This window comes from Telmatherina bonti (assembly GCF_933228915.1).
Source record: "Telmatherina bonti genome assembly, chromosome: 1".
NCBI classification, from domain to species: domain Eukaryota; kingdom Metazoa; phylum Chordata; class Actinopteri; order Atheriniformes; family Telmatherinidae; genus Telmatherina; species Telmatherina bonti.
This window is the reverse complement of record NC_136619.1, coordinates 46,794,054-46,818,792: the sequence shown is the minus strand read 5'-3', so window position 1 is coordinate 46,818,792 and position 24,739 is coordinate 46,794,054. Positions and strand designations below refer to the sequence as shown.

Below are 24,739 nucleotides of genomic sequence, written 5' to 3'. Positions count from 1 at the left end.
ACCATTAACCTGCAGTTACATGTCGATAAACTACCGTTAACCTGCAGTCACCTGTCGATAAACTACCGTCAACCTGCAGTTACTTGTCGATAAACTACCGTTAACCTGCAGTTATCTGTCGATAAACTACCGTTAACCTGCAGTTACCTGTCGATAAACTACCGTTAACCTTCCATTAACCTGCAGGTAACTGTTGATAAACTACCGTTAACCTGCGGTTACATGTCGTCAAACTACCATTAACCTGCAGTTACCTTTCGATAAACTACCGTTAACCTGCGGTTACATGTCCTTAAACTACCGTTAACCTGCGGTTAAATGCCGATAAACAACCGTTAACTTGCCGTTAAATGCTGATAGACACCCATTAACCTGCGATTACATGTAAATAAACTACCGTTAGCCTGCAGTTACATGTTGATAAACTACTGTAAACCTGCAGTCACATGTAGATAATCTACCGTTAACCTGCCATTAACCTGCAGTTCCCTATTGATAAACTACCGTTAACCTTCCATTAACCTGCAGTTACCTGTCGCTAAACTACCATTAACCTGCAGTTACATGTCGATAAACTACCGTTAACCTGCAGTCACCTGTCGATAAACTACCGTCAACCTGCAGTTACATGTCGATAAACTACCGTTAACCTGCAGTTACCTGTCGATAAACTACCGTTAACCTGCAGTTACCTGTCGATAAACTACCGTTAACCTTCCATTAACCTGCAGGTAACTGTCGATAAACTACCGTTAACCTGCGGTTACATGTCGTCAAACTACCATTAACCTGCAGTTACCTTTCGATAAACTACTGTTAACCTGCGGTTACATGTCCTTAAACTACCGTTAACCTGCGGTTAAATGCCGATAAACAACCGTTAACTTGCCGTTAAATGCTGATAGACACCCATTAACCTGCGATTACATGTAAATAAACTACCGTTAGCCTGCAGTTACATGTTGATAAACTACTGTAAACCTGCAGTCACATGTAGATAATCTACCGTTAACCTGCCATTAACCTGCAGTTCCCTATTGATAAACTACTGTTAACCTTCCATTAACCTGCAGTTACCTGTCGCTAAACTACCATTAACCTGCAGTTACATGTCGATAAACTACCGTTAACCTGCAGTCACCTGTCGATAAACTACCGTCAACCTGCAGTTACATGTCGATAAACTACCGTTAACCTGCAGTTACCTGTCGATAAACTACCGTTAACCTGCAGTTACCTGTCGATAAACTACCGTTAACCTTCCATTAACCTGCAGGTAACTGTCGATAAACTACCGTTAACGTGCAGTTACATGTCAATGAACTACCGTTAACCTGCAGTTACATGTCAATAAACTACCGTTAACCTGCCATTAACCTGCAGTTCCCTGTTGATAAACTACCGTTAACCTTCCATTAACCTGCAGGTAACTGTCGATAAACTACCGTTAACCTGCGGTTACATGTCGTCAAACTACCATTAACCTGCAGTTACCTTTCGATAAACTACCGTTAACCTGCGGTTACATGTCCTTAAACTACCGTTAACCTGCGGTTAAATGCCGATAAACAACCGTTAACTTGCCGTTAAATGCTGATAGACACCCATTAACCTGCGATTACATGTAAATAAACTACCGTTAGCCTGCAGTTACATGTTGATAAACTACTGTAAACCTGCAGTCACATGTAGATAATCTACCATTAACCTGCAGTTACCTATTGATAAACTACTGTTAACCTGCGGTTACATGTCAATAAACCACCGTTAACCTGCGGTTACATGCCGATAAACTACCGTTAACCTGCGGTTAAATGCCGATAAACAACCGTTAAGCTGTGGTTACATGTCAATAAACTACCGTTAACCTGCCATTAACCTGCAGTTATATGTCGATAAACTACCGTTAACCTGCAGTTACCTGTCGATAAACTACCGTTAACCTGCGGTTACCTGTCGATAAACTACCGTTAACCTGCGGTTACATGTCGATAAACTACCGTTAACCTGCAGTTACATGTCGATAAACTATCCTTGACCTGCAGTTACCTGTCGATAAACTACCGTTAACCTGTGGTTACATGTAGTCAAACTACCGTTAACCTGCAGTTACCTGTTGATAAACTACCGTTAACCTGCAGTTACGTGTCGATAAACTACAGTTAACCTGCAGTTACAAAACTGCCGTTTACCTGCCATTAACCTGCAGTTACTTGTTGATAAACTACCGTTAACCTTCCCTTAACCTGCAGTTACCTGTCGATAAACTATTGTTAACCTGCGGTTACATGTCAATAAACTACTGTTAACCTGCAGTTACATGTCAATAAACTACCGTTAACCTGCCATTAACCTGCAGTTAGCTGTTGATAAACTACCGTTAACCTGCGGTGACATGTCGTCAAACTACTGTTAAATTGCCATTAACCTGCAGTTACATTTTGATAAACTACCGTTAACCTGCAGTTACCTGTCGATAAACTACCGTTAACCTGCTTTTAACTTGCAGTGTCGATAAACTATTTTTAACTCTTACTACAGTTAACCTGCCAGTTTCCAATTGTTTGCCTTTTTCCAGCTGGTTGCCGGTATCTAGCTGGTTACCAGTATCCAGCTGGTTGCCAGTATCCAGCTGGTTACCAGTATCCAGCTGGTTACCGTGTCCAGCTGGTTGCCAGTATCCAGCTGGTTGCCGTATCCAGCTGGTTGCCAGTATCCAGCTGGTTACCAGTATCCAGCTGGTTTTCAGTATCCAGCTGGTTACCGTATCCAGCTGGTTGCCAGTATCCAGCTGGTTACCGTATCCAGCTGGTTGCCAGTATCCAGCTGGTTGCCGTATCCAGCTGGTTGCCAGTATCCAGCTGGTTACCAGTATCCAGCTGGTTTTCAGTATCCAGCTGGTTGCCGTATCCAGCTGGTTGCCAGTATCCAGCTGGTTACCAGTATCCAGCTGGTTACCGTATCCAGCTGGTTGCCAGTATCCAGCTGGTTGCCAGTATCCAGCTGGTTTTCAGTATCCAGCTGGTTACCGTATCCAGCTGGTTGCCAGTATCCAGCTGGTTACCAGTATCCAGCTGGTTTTCAGTATCCAGCTGGTTGCCAGTATCCAGCTGGTTACCAGTATCCAGCTGGTTGCCAGTATCCAGCTGGTTGCCAGTATCCAGCTGGTTTTCAGTATCCAGCTGGTTGCCAGTATCTAGCTGGTTACCAGTATCCAGCTGGTTGCCAGTATCCAGCTGGTTACCAGTATCCAGCTGGTTACCGTATCCAGCTGGTTGCCAGTATCCAGCTGGTTACCAGTATCCAGCTGGTTACCGTATCCAGCTGGTTGCCAGTATCCAGCTGGTTGCCGTATCCAGCTGGTTGCCAGTATCCAGCTGGTTACCAGTATCCAGCTGGTTGCCGTATCCAGCTGGTTGCCAGTATCCAGCTGGTTGCCAGTATCCAGCTGGTTACCAGTATCCAGCTGGTTGCCGTATCCAGCTGGTTACCAGTATCCAGCTGGTTTTCAGTATCCAGCTGGTTGCCAGTATCCAGCTGGTTACCGTATCCAGCTGGTTGCCAGTATCCAGCTGGTTGCCGTATCCAGCTGGTTGCCAATATCCAGCTGGTTGCCGTATCCAGCTGGTTGCCAGTATCCAGCTGGTTTTCAGTATCCAGCTGGTTACCGTATCCAGCTGGTTGCCAGTATCCAGCTGGTTACCGTATCCAGCTGGTTGCCAGTATCCAGCTGGTTACCGTATCCAGCTGGTTGCCAGTATCCAGCTGGTTGCCAGTATCCAGCTGGTTGCCAGTATCCAGCTGGTTACCGTATCCAGCTGGTTGCCAGTATCCAGCTGGTTACCAGTATCCAGCTGGTTGCCAGTATCCAGCTGGTTTTCAGTATCCAGCTGGTTACCGTATCCAGCTTGTTGCCAGTATCCAGCTGGTTACCGTATCTAGCTGGTTGCCAGTATCCAGCTGGTTACCGTATCCAGCTGGTTACCAGTATCCAGCTGGTTATCAGTATCCAGCTGGTTGCCAGTATCCAGCTGGTTACCAGTATCCAGCTTGTTGCCAGTATCCGGCTGATTACCAGTATCCAGCTTGTTGCCAGTATCCAGCTGGTTACCAGTATCCAGCTGGTTATCAGTATCCAGCTGGTTGCCAGTATCCAGCTGGTTACCAGTATCCAGCTTGTTGCCAGTATCCGGCTGATTACCAGTATCCAGCTGGTTGCCAGTATCCAGCTGGTTACCAGTATCCAGCTAGTTTTCAGTATCCAGCTGGTTACCGTATCCAGCTTGTTGCCAGTATCCAGCTGGTTACCGTATCCAGCTGGTTGCCAGTATCCAGCTGGTTGCCAGTATCCAGCTGGTTACCAGTATCCAGCTGGTTTTCAGTATCCAGCTGGTTACCGTATCCAGCTGGTTGCCAGTATCCAGCTGGTTACCGTATCCAGCTGGTTGCCAGTATCCAGCTGGTTACCAGTATCCAGCTGGTTGCCAGTATCCAGCTGGTTTTCAGTATCCAGCTGGTTACCGTATCCAGCTGGTTGCCAGTATCCAGCTGGTTACCAGTATCCAGCTGGTTGCCAGTATCCAGCTGGTTACCGTATCCAGCTGGTTGCCAGTATCCAGCTGGTTACCAGTATCCAGCTGGTTGCCAGTATCCAGCTGGTTTTCAGTATCCAGCTGGTTACCGTATCCAGCTTGTTGCCAGTATCCAGCTGGTTACCGTATCCAGCTGGTTACCAGTATCCAGCTGGTTACCAGTATCCAGCTGGTTGCCAGTATCCAGCTGGTTACCGTATCCAGCTGGTTGCCAGTATCCAGCTGGTTGCCGTATCCAGCTGGTTGCCAATATCCAGCTGGTTGCCGTATCCAGCTGGTTGCCAGTATCCAGCTGGTTTTCAGTATCCAGCTGGTTACCGTATCCAGCTGGTTGCCAGTATCCAGCTGGTTACCGTATCCAGCTGGTTGCCAGTATCCAGCTGGTTACCGTATCCAGCTGGTTGCCAGTATCCAGCTGGTTACCGTATCCAGCTGGTTGCCAGTATCCAGCTGGTTACCAGTATCCAGCTGGTTACCGTATCCAGCTGGTTGCCAGTATCCAGCTGGTTACCGTATCCAGCTGGTTGCCAGTATCCAGCTGGTTACCGTATCCAGCTTGTTGCCAGTATCCAGCTGGTTGCCGTATCCAGCTGGTTACCAGTATCCAGCTGGTTGCCAGTATCCAGCTGGTTACCGTATCCAGCTGGTTGCCAGTATCCAGCTGGTTGCCAGTATCCAGCTGGTTGCCAGTATCCGGCTGGTTACCAGTATCCAGCTGGTTGCCAGTATCCAGCTGGTTACCAGTATCCAGCTAGTTTTCAGTATCCAGCTGGTTACCGTATCCAGCTGGCTGCCAGTATCCAGCTGGTTGCCAGTATCCAGCTGGTTACCAGTATCCAGCTGGTTGCCAGTATCCAGCTGGTTTTCAGTATCCAGCTGGTTACCGTATCCAGCTGGTTACCAGTATCCAGCTGGTTGCCAGTATCCAGCTGGTTTTCAGTATCCAGCTGGTTGCCAGTATCCAGCTGGTTACCAGTATCCAGCTGGTTGCCAGTATCCAGCTGGTTACCAGTATCCAGCTGGTTGCCAGTATCCAGCTGGTTACCGTATCCAGCTGGTTACCAGTATCCAGCTGGTTTTCAGTATCCAGCTGGTTACCGTATCCAGCTTGTTACCAGTATCCAGCTGGTTGCCAGTATCCAGCTGGTTACCAGTATCCAGCTGGTTACCGTATCCAGCTGGTTGCCGTATCCAGCTGGTTACCAGTATCCAGCTGGTTGCCAGTATCCAGCTGGTTACCACATCCAGCTTGTTGCCAGTATCCAGCTGGTTACCGTATCCAGCTGGTTACCAGTATCCAGCTGGTTGCCAGTATCCAGCTGGTTACCAGTATCCAGCTGGTTGCCAGTATCCAGCTGGTTACCGTATCCAGCTGGTTGCCAGTATCCAGCTGGTTTTCAGTATCCAGCTGGTTACCGTATCCAGCTTGTTACCAGTATCCAGCTGGTTGCCAGTATCCAGCTGGTTACCGTATCCAGCTGGTTGCCAGTATCCAGCTGGTTTTCAGTATCCAGCTGGTTACCGTATCCAGCTTGTTACCAGTATCCAGCTGGTTGCCAGTATCCAGCTGGTTACCGTATCCAGCTGGTTGCCAGTATCCAGCTGGTTGCCAGTATCCAGCTGGTTGCCAGTATCCAGCTGGTTACCGTATCCAGCTGGTTGCCAGTATCCAGCTGGTTGCCAGTATCCAGCTGGTTACCGTATCCAGCTGGTTACCAGTATCCAGCTGGTTGCCAGTATCCAGCTGGTTACCGTATCCAGCTGGTTGCCAGTATCCAGCTGGTTACCAGTATCCAGCTGGTTGCCAGTATCCAGCTGGTTACCGTATCCAGCTGGTTGCCAGTATCCAGCTGGTTACCAGTATCCAGCTGGTTACCGTATCCAGCTGGTTGCCAGTATCCAGCTGGTTACCGTATCCAGCTGGTTGCCAGTATCCAGCTGGTTACCAGTATCCAGCTGGTTACCGTATCCAGCTGGTTGCCAGTATCCAGCTGGTTACCGTATCCAGCTGGTTGCCAGTATCCAGCTGGTTGCCAGTATCCAGCTGGTTACCGTATCCAGCTGGTTGCCAGTATCCAGCTGGTTACCGTATCCAGCTGGTTACCGTATCCAGCTGGTTGCCAGTATCCAGCTGGTTTTCAGTATCCAGCTGGTTACCGTATCCAGCTTGTTACCAGTATCCAGCTGGTTGCCAGTATCCAGCTGGTTACCGTATCCAGCTTGTTACCAGTATCCAGCTGGTTTTCAGTATCCAGCTGGTTGCCAGTATCCAGCTGGTTACCGTATCCAGCTTGTTACCAGTATCCAGCTGGTTGCCAGTATCCAGCTGGTTACCGTATCCAGCTGGTTGCCGTATCCAGCTGGTTACCAGTATCCAGCTGGTTGCCAGTATCCAGCTGGTTGCCAGTATCCAGCTGGTTACCGTATCCAGCTGGTTACCAGTATCCAGCTGGTTGCCAGTATCCAGCTGGTTACCGTATCCAGCTGGTTGCCAGTATCCAGCTGGTTGCCAGTATCCAGCTGGTTACCAGTATCCAGCTGGTTGCCAGTATCCAGCTGGTTACCAGTATCCAGCTGGTTACCAGTATCCAGCTGGTTGCCAGTATCCAGCTGGTTACCAGTATCCAGCTGGTTGCCAGTATCCAGCTGGTTGCCAGTATCCAGCTGGTTACCAGTATCCAGCTGGTTGCCGTATCCAGCTGGTTACCAGTATCCAGCTGGTTTTCAGTATCCAGCTGGTTGCCAGTATCCAGCTGGTTACCGTATCCAGCTGGTTGCCAGTATCCAGCTGGTTGCCGTATCCAGCTGGTTGCCAATATCCAGCTGGTTGCCGTATCCAGCTGGTTGCCAGTATCCAGCTGGTTTTCAGTATCCAGCTGGTTACCGTATCCAGCTAGTTGCCAGTATCCAGCTGGTTACCGTATCCAGCTGGTTGCCAGTATCCAGCTGGTTACCGTATCCAGCTGGTTGCCAGTATCCAGCTGGTTGCCAGTATCCAGCTGGTTGCCAGTATCCAGCTGGTTACCGTATCCAGCTGGTTGCCAGTATCCAGCTGGTTACCAGTATCCAGCTGGTTGCCAGTATCCAGCTGGTTTTCAGTATCCAGCTGGTTACCGTATCCAGCTTGTTGCCAGTATCCAGCTGGTTACCGTATCTAGCTGGTTGCCAGTATCCAGCTGGTTACCGTATCCAGCTGGTTACCAGTATCCAGCTGGTTATCAGTATCCAGCTGGTTGCCAGTATCCAGCTGGTTACCAGTATCCAGCTTGTTGCCAGTATCCGGCTGATTACCAGTATCCAGCTTGTTGCCAGTATCCAGCTGGTTACCAGTATCCAGCTGGTTATCAGTATCCAGCTGGTTGCCAGTATCCAGCTGGTTACCAGTATCCAGCTTGTTGCCAGTATCCGGCTGATTACCAGTATCCAGCTGGTTGCCAGTATCCAGCTGGTTACCAGTATCCAGCTAGTTTTCAGTATCCAGCTGGTTACCGTATCCAGCTTGTTGCCAGTATCCAGCTGGTTACCGTATCCAGCTGGTTGCCAGTATCCAGCTGGTTGCCAGTATCCAGCTGGTTACCAGTATCCAGCTGGTTTTCAGTATCCAGCTGGTTACCGTATCCAGCTGGTTGCCAGTATCCAGCTGGTTACCGTATCCAGCTGGTTGCCAGTATCCAGCTGGTTACCAGTATCCAGCTGGTTGCCAGTATCCAGCTGGTTTTCAGTATCCAGCTGGTTACCGTATCCAGCTGGTTGCCAGTATCCAGCTGGTTACCAGTATCCAGCTGGTTGCCAGTATCCAGCTGGTTACCGTATCCAGCTGGTTGCCAGTATCCAGCTGGTTACCAGTATCCAGCTGGTTGCCAGTATCCAGCTGGTTACCGTATCCAGCTTGTTGCCAGTATCCAGCTGGTTACCGTATCCAGCTGGTTACCAGTATCCAGCTGGTTACCAGTATCCAGCTGGTTGCCAGTATCCAGCTGGTTACCGTATCCAGCTGGTTGCCAGTATCCAGCTGGTTGCCGTATCCAGCTGGTTGCCAATATCCAGCTGGTTGCCGTATCCAGCTGGTTGCCAGTATCCAGCTGGTTTTCAGTATCCAGCTGGTTACCGTATCCAGCTGGTTGCCAGTATCCAGCTGGTTACCGTATCCAGCTGGTTGCCAGTATCCAGCTGGTTACCGTATCCAGCTGGTTGCCAGTATCCAGCTGGTTGCCAGTATCCAGCTGGTTACCAGTATCCAGCTGGTTACCGTATCCAGCTGGTTGCCAGTATCCAGCTGGTTACCGTATCCAGCTGGTTGCCAGTATCCAGCTGGTTACCGTATCCAGCTTGTTGCCAGTATCCAGCTGGTTGCCGTATCCAGCTGGTTACCAGTATCCAGCTGGTTGCCAGTATCCAGCTGGTTACCGTATCCAGCTGGTTGCCAGTATCCAGCTGGTTGCCAGTATCCAGCTGGTTGCCAGTATCCGGCTGGTTACCAGTATCCAGCTGGTTGCCAGTATCCAGCTGGTTACCAGTATCCAGCTAGTTTTCAGTATCCAGCTGGTTACCGTATCCAGCTGGCTGCCAGTATCCAGCTGGTTGCCAGTATCCAGCTGGTTACCAGTATCCAGCTGGTTGCCAGTATCCAGCTGGTTTTCAGTATCCAGCTGGTTACCGTATCCAGCTGGTTACCAGTATCCAGCTGGTTGCCAGTATCCAGCTGGTTTTCAGTATCCAGCTGGTTGCCAGTATCCAGCTGGTTACCAGTATCCAGCTGGTTGCCAGTATCCAGCTGGTTACCAGTATCCAGCTGGTTGCCAGTATCCAGCTGGTTACCGTATCCAGCTGGTTACCAGTATCCAGCTGGTTTTCAGTATCCAGCTGGTTACCGTATCCAGCTTGTTACCAGTATCCAGCTGGTTGCCAGTATCCAGCTGGTTACCAGTATCCAGCTGGTTACCGTATCCAGCTGGTTGCCGTATCCAGCTGGTTACCAGTATCCAGCTGGTTGCCAGTATCCAGCTGGTTACCGCATCCAGCTTGTTGCCAGTATCCAGCTGGTTACCGTATCCAGCTGGTTACCAGTATCCAGCTGGTTGCCAGTATCCAGCTGGTTACCAGTATCCAGCTGGTTGCCAGTATCCAGCTGGTTTTCAGTATCCAGCTGGTTACCGTATCCAGCTTGTTACCAGTATCCAGCTGGTTGCCAGTATCCAGCTGGTTACCGTATCCAGCTGGTTGCCAGTATCCAGCTGGTTTTCAGTATCCAGCTGGTTACCGTATCCAGCTTGTTACCAGTATCCAGCTGGTTGCCAGTATCCAGCTGGTTACCGTATCCAGCTGGTTGCCAGTATCCAGCTGGTTGCCAGTATCCAGCTGGTTGCCAGTATCCAGCTGGTTACCGTATCCAGCTGGTTGCCAGTATCCAGCTGGTTGCCAGTATCCAGCTGGTTACCGTATCCAGCTGGTTACCAGTATCCAGCTGGTTGCCAGTATCCAGCTGGTTACCGTATCCAGCTGGTTGCCAGTATCCAGCTGGTTACCAGTATCCAGCTGGTTGCCAGTATCCAGCTGGTTACCGTATCCAGCTGGTTGCCAGTATCCAGCTGGTTACCAGTATCCAGCTGGTTACCGTATCCAGCTGGTTGTCAGTATCCAGCTGGTTACCGTATCCAGCTGGTTGCCAGTATCCAGCTGGTTACCAGTATCCAGCTGGTTACCGTATCCAGCTGGTTGCCAGTATCCAGCTGGTTACCGTATCCAGCTGGTTGCCAGTATCCAGCTGGTTGCCAGTATCCAGCTGGTTACCGTATCCAGCTGGTTGCCAGTATCCAGCTGGTTACCGTATCCAGCTGGTTGCCAGTATCCAGCTGGTTACCGTATCCAGCTGGTTACCGTATCCAGCTGGTTGCCAGTATCCAGCTGGTTTTCAGTATCCAGCTTGTTACCAGTATCCAGCTGGTTGCCAGTATCCAGCTGGTTACCGCATCCAGCTTGTTACCAGTATCCAGCTGGTTTTCAGTATCCAGCTGGTTACCGTATCCAGCTGGTTGCCAGTATCCAGCTGGTTTTCAGTATCCAGCTGGTTACCGTATCCAGCTTGTTACCAGTATCCAGCTGGTTGCCAGTATCCAGCTGGTTACCGTATCCAGCTTGTTACCAGTATCCAGCTGGTTTTCAGTATCCAGCTGGTTGCCAGTATCCAGCTGGTTACCGTATCCAGCTTGTTACCAGTATCCAGCTGGTTGCCAGTATCCAGCTGGTTACCGTATCCAGCTGGTTGCCGTATCCAGCTGGTTACCAGTATCCAGCTGGTTGCCAGTATCCAGCTGGTTGCCAGTATCCAGCTGGTTACCGTATCCAGCTGGTTACCAGTATCCAGCTGGTTGCCAGTATCCAGCTGGTTACCGTATCCAGCTGGTTGCCAGTATCCAGCTGGTTACCAGTATCCAGCTGGTTGCCAGTATCCAGCTGGTTACCAGTATCCAGCTGGTTACCAGTATCCAGCTGGTTGCCAGTATCCAGCTGGTTGCCAGTATCCAGCTGGTTACCAGTATCCAGCTGGTTGCCAGTATCCAGCTGGTTACCGTATCCAGCTGGTTGCCAGTATCCAGCTGGTTACCAGTATCCAGCTGGTTGCCAGTATCCAGCTGGTTACCGTATCCAGCTGGTTGCCAGTATCCAGCTGGTTACCAGTATCCAGCTGGTTACCAGTATCCAGCTGGTTACCAGTATCCAGCTGGTTACCGTATCCAGCTGGTTGCCAGTATCCAGCTGGTTACCAGTATCCAGCTGGTTGCCAGTATCCAGCTGGTTACCGTATCCAGCTGGTTGCCAGTATCCAGCTGGTTACCAGTATCCAGCTGGTTGCCAGTATCCAGCTGGTTACCGTATCCAGCTGGTTGCCAGTATCCAGCTGGTTACCAGTATCCAGCTGGTTACCGTATCCAGCTGGTTGCCAGTATCCAGCTGGTTACCGTATCCAGCTGGTTGCCAGTATCCAGCTGGTTACCAGTATCCAGCTGGTTACCGTATCCAGCTGGTTGCCAGTATCCAGCTGGTTACCGTATCCAGCTGGTTGCCAGTATCCAGCTGGTTGCCAGTATCCAGCTGGTTACCGTATCCAGCTGGTTGCCAGTATCCAGCTGGTTACCGTATCCAGCTGGTTGCCAGTATCCAGCTGGTTGCCAGTATCCAGCTGGTTACCGTATCCAGCTGGTTACCGTATCCAGCTGGTTGCCAGTATCCAGCTGGTTGCCAGTATCCAGCTGGTTACCGTATCCAGCTGGTTACCAGTATCCAGCTGGTTGCCAGTATCCAGCTGGTTGCCAGTATCCAGCTGGTTGCCAGTATCCAGCTGGTTACCAGTATCCAAAAGTCGTAAAGTGTTTTTATAAATAAAGTTGGCTCGACTTGGCTAAATGTTTATATGTGGTAGGGCTGGGTGATATATCTAATATACTGGAGATATCGTTGCTAGTCCCCTGTGGGATATAGAAAATGTCTATATTCGTCATATTGGAGTATCCTGTTGTCATGCAGGTGTTTTTAGCTGTGGGGGGGTTTCCTCCCTCCTCCTCGACTCTGCACCGCTTTGCACAGAGAGTTAAAACAAGCGCACCTCGTTACGTACATAACGTGAGCTACGTGCTACGTCATGAGAGGCAGCGTGGAGACACTTTCTCGCTAAATCTGGCGACTTCTTGTGAAAAGCGACAAACCTAGCGACTTTTACAGAAGTTATTGGAGACTTTCCTGGTGTTTTGGTGACTGACTTTAAAGCGCATATTGTAAAGTTATTGTCAGAAGGAGAGTCTCTCCCCGTCCTAAAGCACTCAGTCGCTCCGGCTGCAGCTGCAGCCAGTCAGAGGAGCAGAGAGGACACCTGCACGACTCCACCTACAGTCACAATGAACAGCCAAATCCACCACTGATCCCGCTCTGGATTACAGAGTGGGACGTAAATTACAAAGTTTTTCACGTCACGCAAAAATAATTCATTCTATTTGATTACATTCACAGCCTCTGTCACTTACTCACCTCATCCACTGTGTGTGTGACACAAGCATATTTATCTAGCTCGTCATGTCTCTAGAAAGTACAGAAAGGAGTGGGAATCAAACCCTGAATTAAAAACTGGCTGAAGCCGTTTATTGGAGACGATACGAGGACATTCTGCCTGGATTATAAGACTGATTTCTACGCTAAACTCTGCGATTAAAAAAATACACGTCAACTCAAAAACGTATCCATAAAGCAAAGCCTTATAATAGTTCATCATTTGAAAAGTCCCCCTAGAGCACCTATTTTCATACGTTGCATTTATTACATCATGCAAAGTCACTTTATTTTGTTTTAAAATGACATGTTTCTGCCGCTGCTTTAACTGTTCAATAAATACGGTTTTGATCAGTTTGCTACATTAAAATTTCATCCTTTTGGCATGAATGTTTAAAATCAGCATATCTTTTTTTTTTTTTTTACTGAAAACCAGCTGGATACTGAAAAAAAAAAAAAAAAAATCAGCATATCTTAATGCAGTATGAACAGTTATGTTTTAATGGAGACACAAAATCATCTTACTGATGTGATTGTATGCACCAAAGCATTCATTCAAGGCTGAGGTAAATATCGAGATATATATCGTATATCGTGACATGCCATAAAAATATCGGGATATTACTAAAAGGTCATATCGCCCAGCCCTACTATGTGGTTTTATGTTGTCACTCAGGTTGCTGATAAACTGGATGAATGAAGGATTTTTCCTCCAGGTTTTGTGAGGAGTTGAACGTCTGCAGTTTGGACGTCTCTGGAGCTCAGACTGAAGGCGACAGCTGAGTCTATGTTTAGCCGAGGCTCATGGCAGGACGCTGTCGGCCGTCCTGCAGCCTGCACGTGTAGAAAACTAAAAATAAAAACGTGGGAATGTGTGAAAGACTGCAGCTCATGGTGGTCCTGCTTTTGCAGCGCCCCCTTCTGGTCGTTTGGGGAAGAAAACCCACCGAATGAATCAGTTGATGGAAACAAAGATTGCGACAAAGTAAAACCAGCAAAGTAGCATGTGGTTAGAAAGGAAGAAGTGTCGGAACATGATGTCAGCAGAACCGTTTTCCTTCTGAAATAAGCAGGAACTCTGCTTTCAGTGGTCAGTTTGCCATCGTAAAGCAATGCAGAGAGAGAAGCTCGGGTCTGGACTTCGCCGCCAAATTCATCAAGAAGCGGCAGAGCATGGCGAGCTCTCGTGGAGTCCGGCGGGAGGAGATCGAGCGGGAGGTGGACATCCTGCAGCAGACTCAGCATCCCAACATCGTCACTCTGCACGACGTCTACGAGAACCGCACCGACGTGGTGCTCATCCTGGAGCTGTGAGTAGAACGTCCAGAAAGTTTCTCCTCAAAGTCTGGATGAAGCGGCTGCAAAGTGACGCCTGCATCGCTGCAACACGGCTTCTTTCATTGGTCCATTATACCTGTCAGTCTACACGGCTTCTCTCATTGGTCCATTATACCTGTCAGTCTACACGGCTTCTCTCATTGGTCCATTATACCTGTCAGTCTACACGGCTTCTCTCATTGGTCCATTATACCTGTCAGTCTACACGGCTTCTCTCATTGGTCCATTATACCTGTCAGTCTACACGGCTTCTCTCATTGGTCCATTATACCTGTCAGTCTACACGGCTTCTCTCATTGGTCCATTATACCTGTCAGTCTACACGGCTTCTCTCATTGGTCCTGCACTTCCAAGTAGTAGAGATGCATCCTAAACGCCCTCTCCTAACCCAGAATTCATTGCGCTTCTAATAGGAAAGGATTTCTGATACTCCTCCCTGGGATTACTTTACTAGCATTCCTGATGAGGATGTTAGGAATGTTCCACATGTCTTTAGCACAGAGTTCAGTACACGCTGGTAGGTCTGGACGATTAACGGGTTTTAATCTCAGTACGATCTGGGTTTCCATCGATGATAAAACTAAAAGGGTGTGATTATTTCCTCTCTGCAGTTTCCTCTCCTGCTGTCTTCAGCTGCTAATCGAGCGTCTCTGTGCTGTAAACTCCTTCCACAGCCGCTTTGCTTTCATTCAGACACTGTCGCCGACTTGGAGACTTTCTCGCTAAATCTGGAGACTTTTTTTGTTAAAAGCGACAAATCTAGCAGCTTTTACTGGAGTTATTAGAGACTTTTCTGGTGTTGTGGCGACTGACTTGAAGGCACATATTGTTCTGCAGTTACTGTAAGGAAGGAGCAGCGGGAGCCTCTCCCGTCCCAAAGCACTCCCAGGCGGCCAGTCTCAGTCGGCTCCGGCTGCAGGTCCATGTAGAATAAATGCAGTAGGTTGTGGAAGTTCACCTAAACATACTTTATACCATTGTCAGTGACAACTGGCTGCATTATTTTCCTATACATAGTTCGGCCAGTTAAACACTAATATCCCTCCGTTATGGGGCGTTGCCATAGCAACGCGTTAACCAGCTGGTTCAGATCAGCCGTCTTTTAACAGGTGAATGAGAGAAACGCGCTGCAGCCTGACAGCCGTTGTTTGGTATAAAACGTACATCCAGACCAACGTAAACTAGTTCCTATATAAGCGGTAAAAGCAGATTAAACAACTCGGAACCGTCCATTAGACGGTTATAATGTACGGCACGGAGTCTAGAACACCACGACGCGCAGCGTTGTTTATAAATACTGGATTATTGTGTTCAATTATGAAGATCTCAATTTTAGTCAAAATAATCCTGATTATAATTGTTGTGATCATCGAGCAGCTCTAGACGCTGGTTGCCATGATGGTAGGAGTTTCTCCCACCAACAGTCATGTTCTTAATTCCATGAACTACATGTTACTTCTGCATGAATGACTTCACAGATAGTTGACCTTCATCACACGATGATGATGATTAATCACAAGCGACATGATGAGACTGAGTGTAAGCGGTGTTTCAGAGCAGACGTGTGTGTGCTGCTTGTGTTTCAGGGTGTCTGGAGGTGAGCTCTTTGACTTCTTGGCTCAGAAGGAGTCTCTTAGCGAGGAGGAGGCCACTCAGTTCATCAAGCAGATCCTGGAGGGGGTCAACTACCTCCACGCCAGGAAGATCGCCCACTTCGACCTCAAGGTCTGACACTCTGCATTCTGCTTACCTGGAGACGGGGTTTCCAGGTGTGATTTAGTGACATCAGCTCATTTATCATAATCCAGCCCTTCCTGTAGATCTTTTCTTTCATAAACACCTCCAATTATTTCAGAATACTTCTGCTTTATAAGATCTGTGCCTGCATAGCTGAAACTGGTTCCTGATTGTCATTCTCACATGGGTGAAGTCTGGCCACTGTTTGCACATCGATCCAGAATCGTCTGCTTCGCTTTTGCCTACCTTAATATTTGCCTATATAATATGAAACTTTCAGGTAATATTTTTAGTTTATTATGTGAAATTTAATGGTAATATAACGGTTTCCATCACACAAGCAGATCTGTGTGCATGTGTGAGTTGTAGTCATGCATCTCTACAGAGTGACCATAAAGGTCTGTGTCCGGACGTCCCCTCCATGCCCTGCATAGTTCCCCATGTAGAGCTCACGCCATTTTATAGGAGAGTCAGAATGTCCGAAAAGAAAAAAGTAGTGCACTCAAAATGACCCACAAATCCCCCTGAAAAGCAGTGAGCAGCAATAGTCACTAGACGGGTCAATATAGACCACAATGCATTGCAGCAGGAGCTGAAAGTGACACGAACATGAAAACAGGTTTAGAAACAACAATACTCCCCATTTTATATCTTTATTTGTGGAATAAATGTGCAACAAAGAAAGGATAGAATAGAATAAAATAGAAGAAAATATTGTTTTTCACACGAGTTTGGATTGGCTTTGGAAGGACGGGTGGTGGTTGCCATGGTGACAGTTGGTAGTCATGTGATCTGCGAAGAGGAGAAACTAGTCAGCTTGGTGTCGGAATCGCCAACAGAATGACTTTACTATGAAGTGTGCTATATATTCTGACACAACCCACGTTTTATTTTCATCTGCAGCCTGAAAACATCATGCTGTTGGACAAGAACGCTCCGCTGCCAAGAATCAAACTGATTGATTTCGGACTCGCCCACAAGATTGAAGCTGGAGTTGAGTTTAAAAACATCTTCGGAACGCCGGAGTTTGTCGGTGAGAGATGTTCCCTTCTTCTAACTCTGATCCTCACACATGCAGTGGCAGGTTTTACTGAAACACCGACGGACTTTACAAAGCTCTGAAATCATCAAACATCTTTTTTCTTGTAGTTTTTACTTCAGGTCAGACCTTCTCTGATTTTACTTGTTTCCTTAAAAGCTCCAGAAATTGTTAATTATGAGCCGCTCGGACTCGAAGCTGACATGTGGAGCATCGGCGTCATCACCTACATCCTGTGAGCAACCCACAGATGTAACTAACATTAACCCACGTACTACTTCTCACCTGCTCCACGTCTGCTCCACGTCTGCTCCACGTCTGCTTCACGTCTGCTTCACGTCTGCTCCACGTCTGCTCCACGTCTGCTTCACGTCTGCTCCACGTCTGCTCCACGTCTGCTCCACGTCTGCTCCACGTCTGCTCCACGTCTGCTTCACGTCTGCTCCACGTCTGCTCCACGTCTGCTTCACGTCTGCTTCACGTCTGCTCCACGTCTGCTTCACGTCTGCTTCACGTCTGCTCCACGTCTGCTCCACGTCTGCTTCACGTCTGCTCCACGTCTGCTCCACGTCTGCTCCACGTCTGCTCCACGTCTGCTCCACGTCTGCTTCACGTCTGCTTCACGTCTGCTCCACGTCTGCTTCACGTCTGCTTCACGTCTGCTCCACGTCTGCTCCACGTCTGCTCCACGTCTGCTCCACGTCTGCTCCACGTCTGCTTCACGTCTGCTTCACGTCTGCTCCACGTCTGCTCCACGTCTGCTCCACGTCTGCTCCACGTCTGCTCCACGTCTGCTCCACGTCTGCTTCACGTCTGCTCCACGTCTGCTCCACGTCTGCTCCACGTCTGCTCCACGTCTGCTCCACGTCTGCTTCACGTCTGCTTCACGTCTGCTCCACGTCTGCTCCACGTCTGCTCCACGTCTGCTCCACGTCTGCTCCACGTCTGCTCCACGTCTGCTCCACGTCTGCTTCACGTCTGCTCCACGTCTGCTTCACGTCTGCTCCACGTCTGCTCCACGTCTGCTTCACGTCTGCTTCACGTCTGCTTCACGTCTGCTCCACGTCTGCTTCACGTCTGCTCCACGTCTGCTCCACGTCTGCTCCACGTCTGCTCCACGTCTGCTCCACGTCTGCTCCACGTCTGCTTCACGTCTGCTCCACGTCTGCTTCACGTCTGCTCCACGTCTGCTTCACGTCTGCTTCACGTCTGCTCCACGTCTGCTCCACGTCTGCTCCACGTCTGCTCCACGTCTGCTCCACGTCTGCTTCACGTCTGCTCCACGTCTGCTCCACGTCTGCTTCACGTCTGCTTCACGTCTGCTTCACGTCTGCTCCACGTCTGCTCCACGTCTGCTCCACGTCTGCTCCACGTCTGCTTCACGTCTGCTTCACGTCTGCTTCACGTCTGCTCCACGTCTGCTTCACGTCTGCTTCACGTCTGCTCCACGTCTGCTCCACGTCTGCTCCACGTCTGCTTCACGTCTGCTCCACGTCTGCTCCACGTCTGCTTCACGTCTGCTCCACGTCTGCTTCACGTCTGCTTCACGTCTGCTTCACGTCTGCTCCACGTCTGCTCCACGTCTGCTTCACGTCTGCTCCACGTCTGCTTCACGTCTGCTCCACGTCTGCTTCACGTCTGCTTCACGTCTGCTCCACGTCTGCTCCACGTCTGCTTCACGTCTGCTTCACGTCTGCTTCACGTCTGCTCCACGTCTGCTTCACGTCTGCTTCACGTCTGCTCCACGTCTGCTCCACGTCTGCTCCACGTCTGCTTCACGTCTGCTCCACGTCTGCTCCACGTCTGCTTCACGTCTGCTCCACGTCTGCTTCACGTCTGCTTCACGTCTGCTTCACGTCTGCTCCACGTCTGCTCCACGTCTGCTCCACGTCTGCTCCACGTCTGCTCCACGTCTGCTTCACGTCTGCTTCACGTCTGCTCCACGTCTGCTCCACGTCTGCTCCACGTCTGCTCCACGTCTGCTCCACGTCTGCTTCACGTCTGCTCCACGTCTGCTCCACGTCTGCTTCACGTCTGCTCCACGTCTGCTCCACGTCTGCTTCACGTCTGCTCCACGTCTGCTCCACGTCTGCTTCACGTCTGCTCCACGTCTGCTTCACGTCTGCTCCACGTCTGCTCCACGTCTGCTCCACGTCTGCTCCACGTCTGCTTCACGTCTGCTCCACGTCTGCTCCACGTCTGCTTCACGTCTGCTCCACGTCTGCTCCACGTCTGCTCCACGTCTGCTTCACGTCTGCTTCACGTCTGCTCCACGTCTGCTCCACGTCTGCTCCACGTCTGCTCCACGTCTGCTCCACGTCTGCTCCACGTCTGCTTCACGTCTGCTTCACGTCTGCTTCACGTCTGCTCCACGTCTGCTTCACGTCTGCTTCACGTCTGCTTCACGTCTGCTCCACGTCTGCTTCACGTCTGCTTCACGTCTGCTCCACGTCTGCTTCACGTCTGCTCCACGTCTGCTTCACGTCTGCTCCACGTCTGCTTCACGTCTGCTCCACGTCTGCTTCACGTCTGCTCCACGTCTGCTCCACGTCTGCTTCACGTCTGCTCCACGTCTGCTTCACGTCTGCTCCACGTCTGCTCCACGTCTGCTCCACGTCTGCTCCACGTCTGCTTCACGTCTGCTTCACGTCTGCTCCACGTCTGCTCCACGTCTGCTTCACGTCTGCTCCACGTCTGCTCCACGTCTGCTTCACGTCTGCTCCACGTCTGCTCCACGTCTGCTCCACGTCTGCTCCACGTCTGCTCCACGTCTGCTTCACGTCTGCTCCACGTCTGCTCCACGTCTGCTCCACGTCTGCTTCACGTCTGCTCCACGTCTGCTCCACGTCTGCTCCACGTCTGCTCCACGTCTGCTCCACGTCTGCTCCACGTCTGCTCCACGTCTGCTTCACGTCTGCTCCACGTCTGCTTCACGTCTGCTCCACGTCTGCTCCACGTCTGCTCCACGTCTGCTCCACGTCTGCTCCACGTCTGCTCCACGTCTGCTCCACGTCTGCTCCACGTCTGCTTCACGTCTGCTTCACGTCTGCTCCACGTCTGCTCCACGTCTGCTCCACGTCTGCTCCACGTCTGCTCCACGTCTGCTCCACGTCTGCTCCACGTCTGCTTCACGTCTGCTCCACGTCTGCTTCACGTCTGCTCCACGTCTGCTCCACGTCTGCTCCACGTCTGCTCCACGTCTGCTCCACGTCTGCTTCACGTCTGCTCCACGTCTGCTCCACGTCTGCTCCACGTCTGCTCCACGTCTGCTCCACGTCTGCTCCACGTCTGCTCCACGTCTGCTCCACGTCTGCTTCACGTCTGCTCCACGTCTGCTCCACGTCTGCTTCACGTCTGCTCCACGTCTGCTCCACGTCTGCTTCACGTCTGCTCCACGTCTGCTCCACGTCTGCTTCACGTCTGCTCCACGTCTGCTCCACGTCTGCTCCACGTCTGCTCCACGTCTGCTTCACGTCTGCTTCACGTCTGCTCCACGTCTGCTCCACGTCTGCTTCACGTCTGCTCCACGTCTGCTTCACGTCTGCTTCACGTCTGCTCCACGTCTGCTCCACGTCTGCTCCACGTCTGCTCCACGTCTGCTCCACGTCTGCTCCACGTCTGCTCCACGTCTGCTCCACGTCTGCTTCACGTCTGCTCCACGTCTGCTTCACGTCTGCTCCACGTCTGCTCCACGTCTGCTTCACGTCTGCTTCACGTCTGCTTCACGTCTGCTCCACGTCTGCTCCACGTCTGCTTCACGTCTGCTCCACGTCTGCTTCACGTCTGCTTCACGTCTGCTCCACGTCTGCTCCACGTCTGCTCCACGTCTGCTCCACGTCTGCTCCACGTCTGCTCCACGTCTGCTCCACGTCTGCTCCACGTCTGCTCCACGTCTGCTCCACGTCTGCTCCACGTCTGCTCCACGTCTGCTCCACGTCTGCTCCACGTCTGCTCCACGTCTGCTCCACGTCTGCTTCACGTCTGCTTCACGTCTGCTCCACGTCTGCTCCACGTCTGCTCCACGTCTGCTCCACGTCTGCTCCACGTCTGCTTCACGTCTGCTTCACGTCTGCTCCACGTCTGCTCCACGTCTGCTCCACGTCTGCTCCACGTCTGCTCCACGTCTGCTTCACGTCTGCTCCACGTCTGCTCCACGTCTGCTTCACGTCTGCTTCACGTCTGCTTGTGATCCAGAACCAGACCTTGAAGCGTCTGTGTTTGTTTCTTTCCAGGCTTAGTGGTGCATCTCCATTCCTCGGTGAGACCAAACAGGACACCTTGGGGAACATATCGGCCATAAACTACGAGTTTGACGAGGATTTCTTCTGTCACACCAGCGAACTGGCCAAGAAGTTTATCAGTCAGCTGCTGGAGAGAGATAAGAAGTAATGGGCGAACTGCAGAAATGTTGTGGTTTAAATCTGTTGACTGATGATTGTTTTCTCATTCCAGGAAAAGATTAACAATTCAAGATGCTCTGAATCACCCCTGGATCAAGGTAGACAGCTTCTCCTTCTCTTTTATTTGAGACAGAAAAAGATTGAAGTGAAGCAGACATACTTTTAGCAAGACTCTCTGCACCTACCATGTCCTTATCTTTCTGTCTGTCTGTCTTCACATATCTCTGTGTGTCCGTGTCTTCACAGGGGAAAACATCGTTTCACATAAAAACTCCTGTCCTTCCGTCTACCTGTATGTCCGTCTACCTGTCTGTCCGTCTACCTGTATGTCCGTCTACCTGTCTGTCCGTCTGCCTGTATGTCCGTCTACCTGTCTGTCCGTCTGCCTGTATGTCCGTCTACCTGTCTGTCCGTCTACCTGTCTGTCCGTCTGCCTGTATGTCCGTCTACCTGTATGTCCGTCTACCTGTCTGTCCGTCTGCCTGTATGTCCGTCTACCTGTCTGTCCGTCTACCTGTCTGTCCGTCTGCCTGTCCTTCCTTCTACCTGTCTGTCCGTCTACCTGTATGTCCGTCTACCTGTATGTCCGTCTACCTGTCTGTCCGTCTACCTGTCTGTCCGTCTACCTGTCCTTCCGTCTACCTGTCTGTCCGTCTACCTGTCTGTCCGTCTGCCTGTCCTTCCGTCTACCTGTCTGTCCGTCTACCTGTCTGTCCGTCTACCTGTCCTTCCGTCTACCTGTCTGTCCGTCTACCTGTCCTTCCGTCTACCTGTCCGTCCGTCTACCTGTCCGTCCGTCTACCTGTCCTTCCGTCTACCTGTCTGTCCGTCTACCTGTCTGTCCGTCTACCTGTCCGTCCGTCTACCTGTCCGTCCGTCTACCTGTCCTTCCGTCTACCTGTCTGTCCGTCTACCTGTCCTTCCGTCTACCTGTCTGTCCGTCTACCTGTCTGTCCGTCTACCTGTCCGTCCGTCTACCTGTCCGTCCGTCTACCTGTCTGTCCGTCTACCTGTCCTTCCGTCTACCTGTCCGTTCGTCTACCTGTCCGTCCGTCTACCTGTCCTTCCATCTACCTGTCTGTCCGTCTACCTGTCTGTCCGTCTACCTGTCCTTCCGTCTACCTGTCCTTCCGTCTACCTGTCCTTCCGTCTACCTGTCTGTCCGTCTACCTGTCTGTCCGTCTACCTGTCCGTCCGTCTACCTGTCCGTCCGTCTACATGTCTGTCCGTCTACCTGTCCTTCCGTCTGCCTGTCTGTCCGTCTACCTGTCTGTCCGTCTGCCTGTCCTTCCTTCTACCTGTCTGTCCGTCTACCTGTATGTCCGTCTACCTGTCTGTCCGTCTACCTGTCTGTCCGTCTACCTGTCCTTCCGTCTACCTGTCTGTCCGTCTACCTGTCTGTCCGTCTGCCTGTCCTTCCGTCTACCTGTCTGTCCGTCTACCTGTCCTTCCGTCTACCTGTCTGTCCGTCTACCTGTCTGTCCGTCTGCCTGTCCTTCCGTCTACCTGTCTGTCCGTCTACCTGTCCTTCCGTCTACCTGTCTGTCCGTCTACCTGTCTGTCCGTCTACCTGTCTGTCCGTCTACCTGTCTGTCCGTCTACCTGTCCTTCCGTCTACCTGTCTGTCCGTCTACCTGTCCTTCCGTCTACCTGTCTGTCCGTCTACCTGTCTGTCCGTCTACCTGTCTGTCCGTCTACCTGTCCTTCCGTCTACCTGTCTGTCCGTCTGCCTGTCTGTCCGTCTACCTGTCTGTCCGTCTGCCTGTCCTTCCTTCTACCTGTCTGTCCGTCTACCTGTCTGTCCGTCTACCTGTCCGTCCGTCTACCTGTCCTTCCGTCTACCTGTCTGTCCGTCTGCCTGTCTGTCCGTCTACCTGTCTGTCCGTCTGCCTGTCCTTCCTTCTACCTGTCTGTCCGTCTACCTGTCTGTCCGTCTACCTGTCCGTCCGTCTACCTGTCTGTCCGTCTGCCTGTCCTTCCTTCTACCTGTCTGTCCGTCTACCTGTCTGTCCGTCTACCTGTCTGTCCGTCTACCTGTCTGTCCGTCTGCCTGTCCTTCCGTCTACCTGTCTGTCCGTCTACCTGTCTGTCCGTCTACCTGTCTGTCCGTCTACCTGTCTGTCCGTCTACCTGTCTGTCCGTCTGCCTGTCCTTCCGTCTACCTGTCTGTCCGTCTACCTGTCCGTCCGTCTGCCTGTCCGTCCGTCTGCCTGTCCTTCCGTCTACCTGTCCTTCCGTCTACCTGTCTGTCCGTCTACCTGTCCGTCCGTCTGCCTGTCCGTCCGTCTGCCTGTCCTTCCGTCTACCTGTCTGTCCGTCTACCTGTCTGTCCGTCTACCTGTCTGTCCGTCTGCCTGTCCTTCCGTCTACCTGTCTGTCCGTCTACCTGTCCGTCCGTCTGCCTGTCCGTCCGTCTGCCTGTCCTTCCGTCTACCTGTCTGTCCGTCTACCTGTCTGTCCGTCTACCTGTCCGTCCGTCTGCCTGTCCGTCCGTCTGCCTGTCCTTCCGTCTACCTGTCCGTCCGTCTACCTGTCTGTCCGTCTACCTGTCCGTCCGTCTGCCTGTCCGTCCGTCTGCCTGTCCGTCCGTCTGCCTGTCCGTCCGTCTGCCTGTATGTCCGTCTGCCTGTCCGTCCGTCTGCCTGTCCGTCCGTCTGCCTGTCCGTCCGTCTACCTGTCCTTCCGTCTACCTGTCCTTCCGTCTACCTGTCCGTCCGTCTACCTGTCTGTCCGTCTGCCTGTCCTTCCTTCTACCTGTCTGTCCGTCTACCTGTATGTCCGTCTACCTGTCTGTCCGTCTACCTGTCCTTCCGTCTACCTGTCCGTCCGTCTACCTGTCTGTCCGTCTACCTGTCCGTCCGTCTACCTGTCCGTCCGTCTACCTGTCTGTCTAGATGTTTCTCTAACTCTCCTCGTCTCTCTTGACTCCTTCAGTCCAATGAGCACAAGGAGGAGAACAAGTCCCAGGAGCCGAAGAAGCGGGAACGCTGCCAGCTGAAGACCAAGCGTCTGAGGGAGTACACCATCAAGTCCCACTCCAGCATGCCGCCCAACAACACCTATGTGAACTTTGAGCGCTTCGCTCAGGTGGTGGAGGACATTGACCAGATGGAGAGCTCTTTCGTTGGCCTGGCGGCGGCCCACGACAGTCTGCAGGAAGACATTGACGCCATGGTTTCCATATACAACGAGAAGGAGGCGTGGTACAAGGAGGAAAGCGAGAGCGTCCGCCACGAGCTCTCGCAGCTCCGCTACGACTTCCGGAAGGTGGAGGCTCTGAAGCGCAGCCTGCAGGACGACATGCAGGCGTTCGGCCGCAGCATGGCTGCCGTTGGCCAGCGCTTCCAGGAGAGGCAGAACCACCTGGACGCCCTGCGGCTGGAGCTCAGCGGCGAGCTCAGGTGGGTCCAGGAGGCGGTGGGCTCCTCTCCGGCTGACGGAGGAGGATTCCCCAACTGCAGCTTCTCCACCGTCTTCAACAACGACGTCAACGAAGCCCTGAAGGAGCTGCTGAACCGGTCCTGCGGAGGAGAGCTGCTGTCCGGGATCAACCTGGACCTGACCGAGACCGGACAGCAGCGATGACGTCCAGG

The 24,739-nt window shown here is 51.5% G+C and overlaps 1 protein-coding gene across 6 annotated transcripts in view; it reads left to right on the top strand.

Moving 5' to 3' along the window:
- The window catches only part of dapk2a (death-associated protein kinase 2a), a 45,254-nt gene extending 20,515 nt beyond the window's left edge, over positions 1 to 24,739 (top strand). For 4 of the 6 annotated variants that reach the window (XM_079245589.1, XM_079245592.1, XM_079245591.1 and 1 more), the window contains 7 exons: positions 13,721 to 13,942; positions 15,557 to 15,695; positions 16,611 to 16,740; positions 16,906 to 16,981; positions 20,979 to 21,131; positions 21,199 to 21,244; positions 24,081 to 24,739. In XM_079245589.1, coding sequence (XP_079101715.1) covers positions 13,721 to 13,942; positions 15,557 to 15,695; positions 16,611 to 16,740; positions 16,906 to 16,981; positions 20,979 to 21,131; positions 21,199 to 21,244; positions 24,081 to 24,731 — 1,417 coding nt within the window. In that variant the 3' untranslated portion in view covers positions 24,732 to 24,739. Of the gene's footprint in view, positions 1 to 13,720; positions 13,943 to 14,391; positions 14,488 to 15,556; positions 15,696 to 16,610; positions 16,741 to 16,905; positions 16,982 to 20,978; positions 21,132 to 21,198; positions 21,245 to 24,080 lie in introns of those variants that run through there. The other 2 variants (XM_079245594.1, XM_079245593.1) reach the window with 2 other exon arrangements.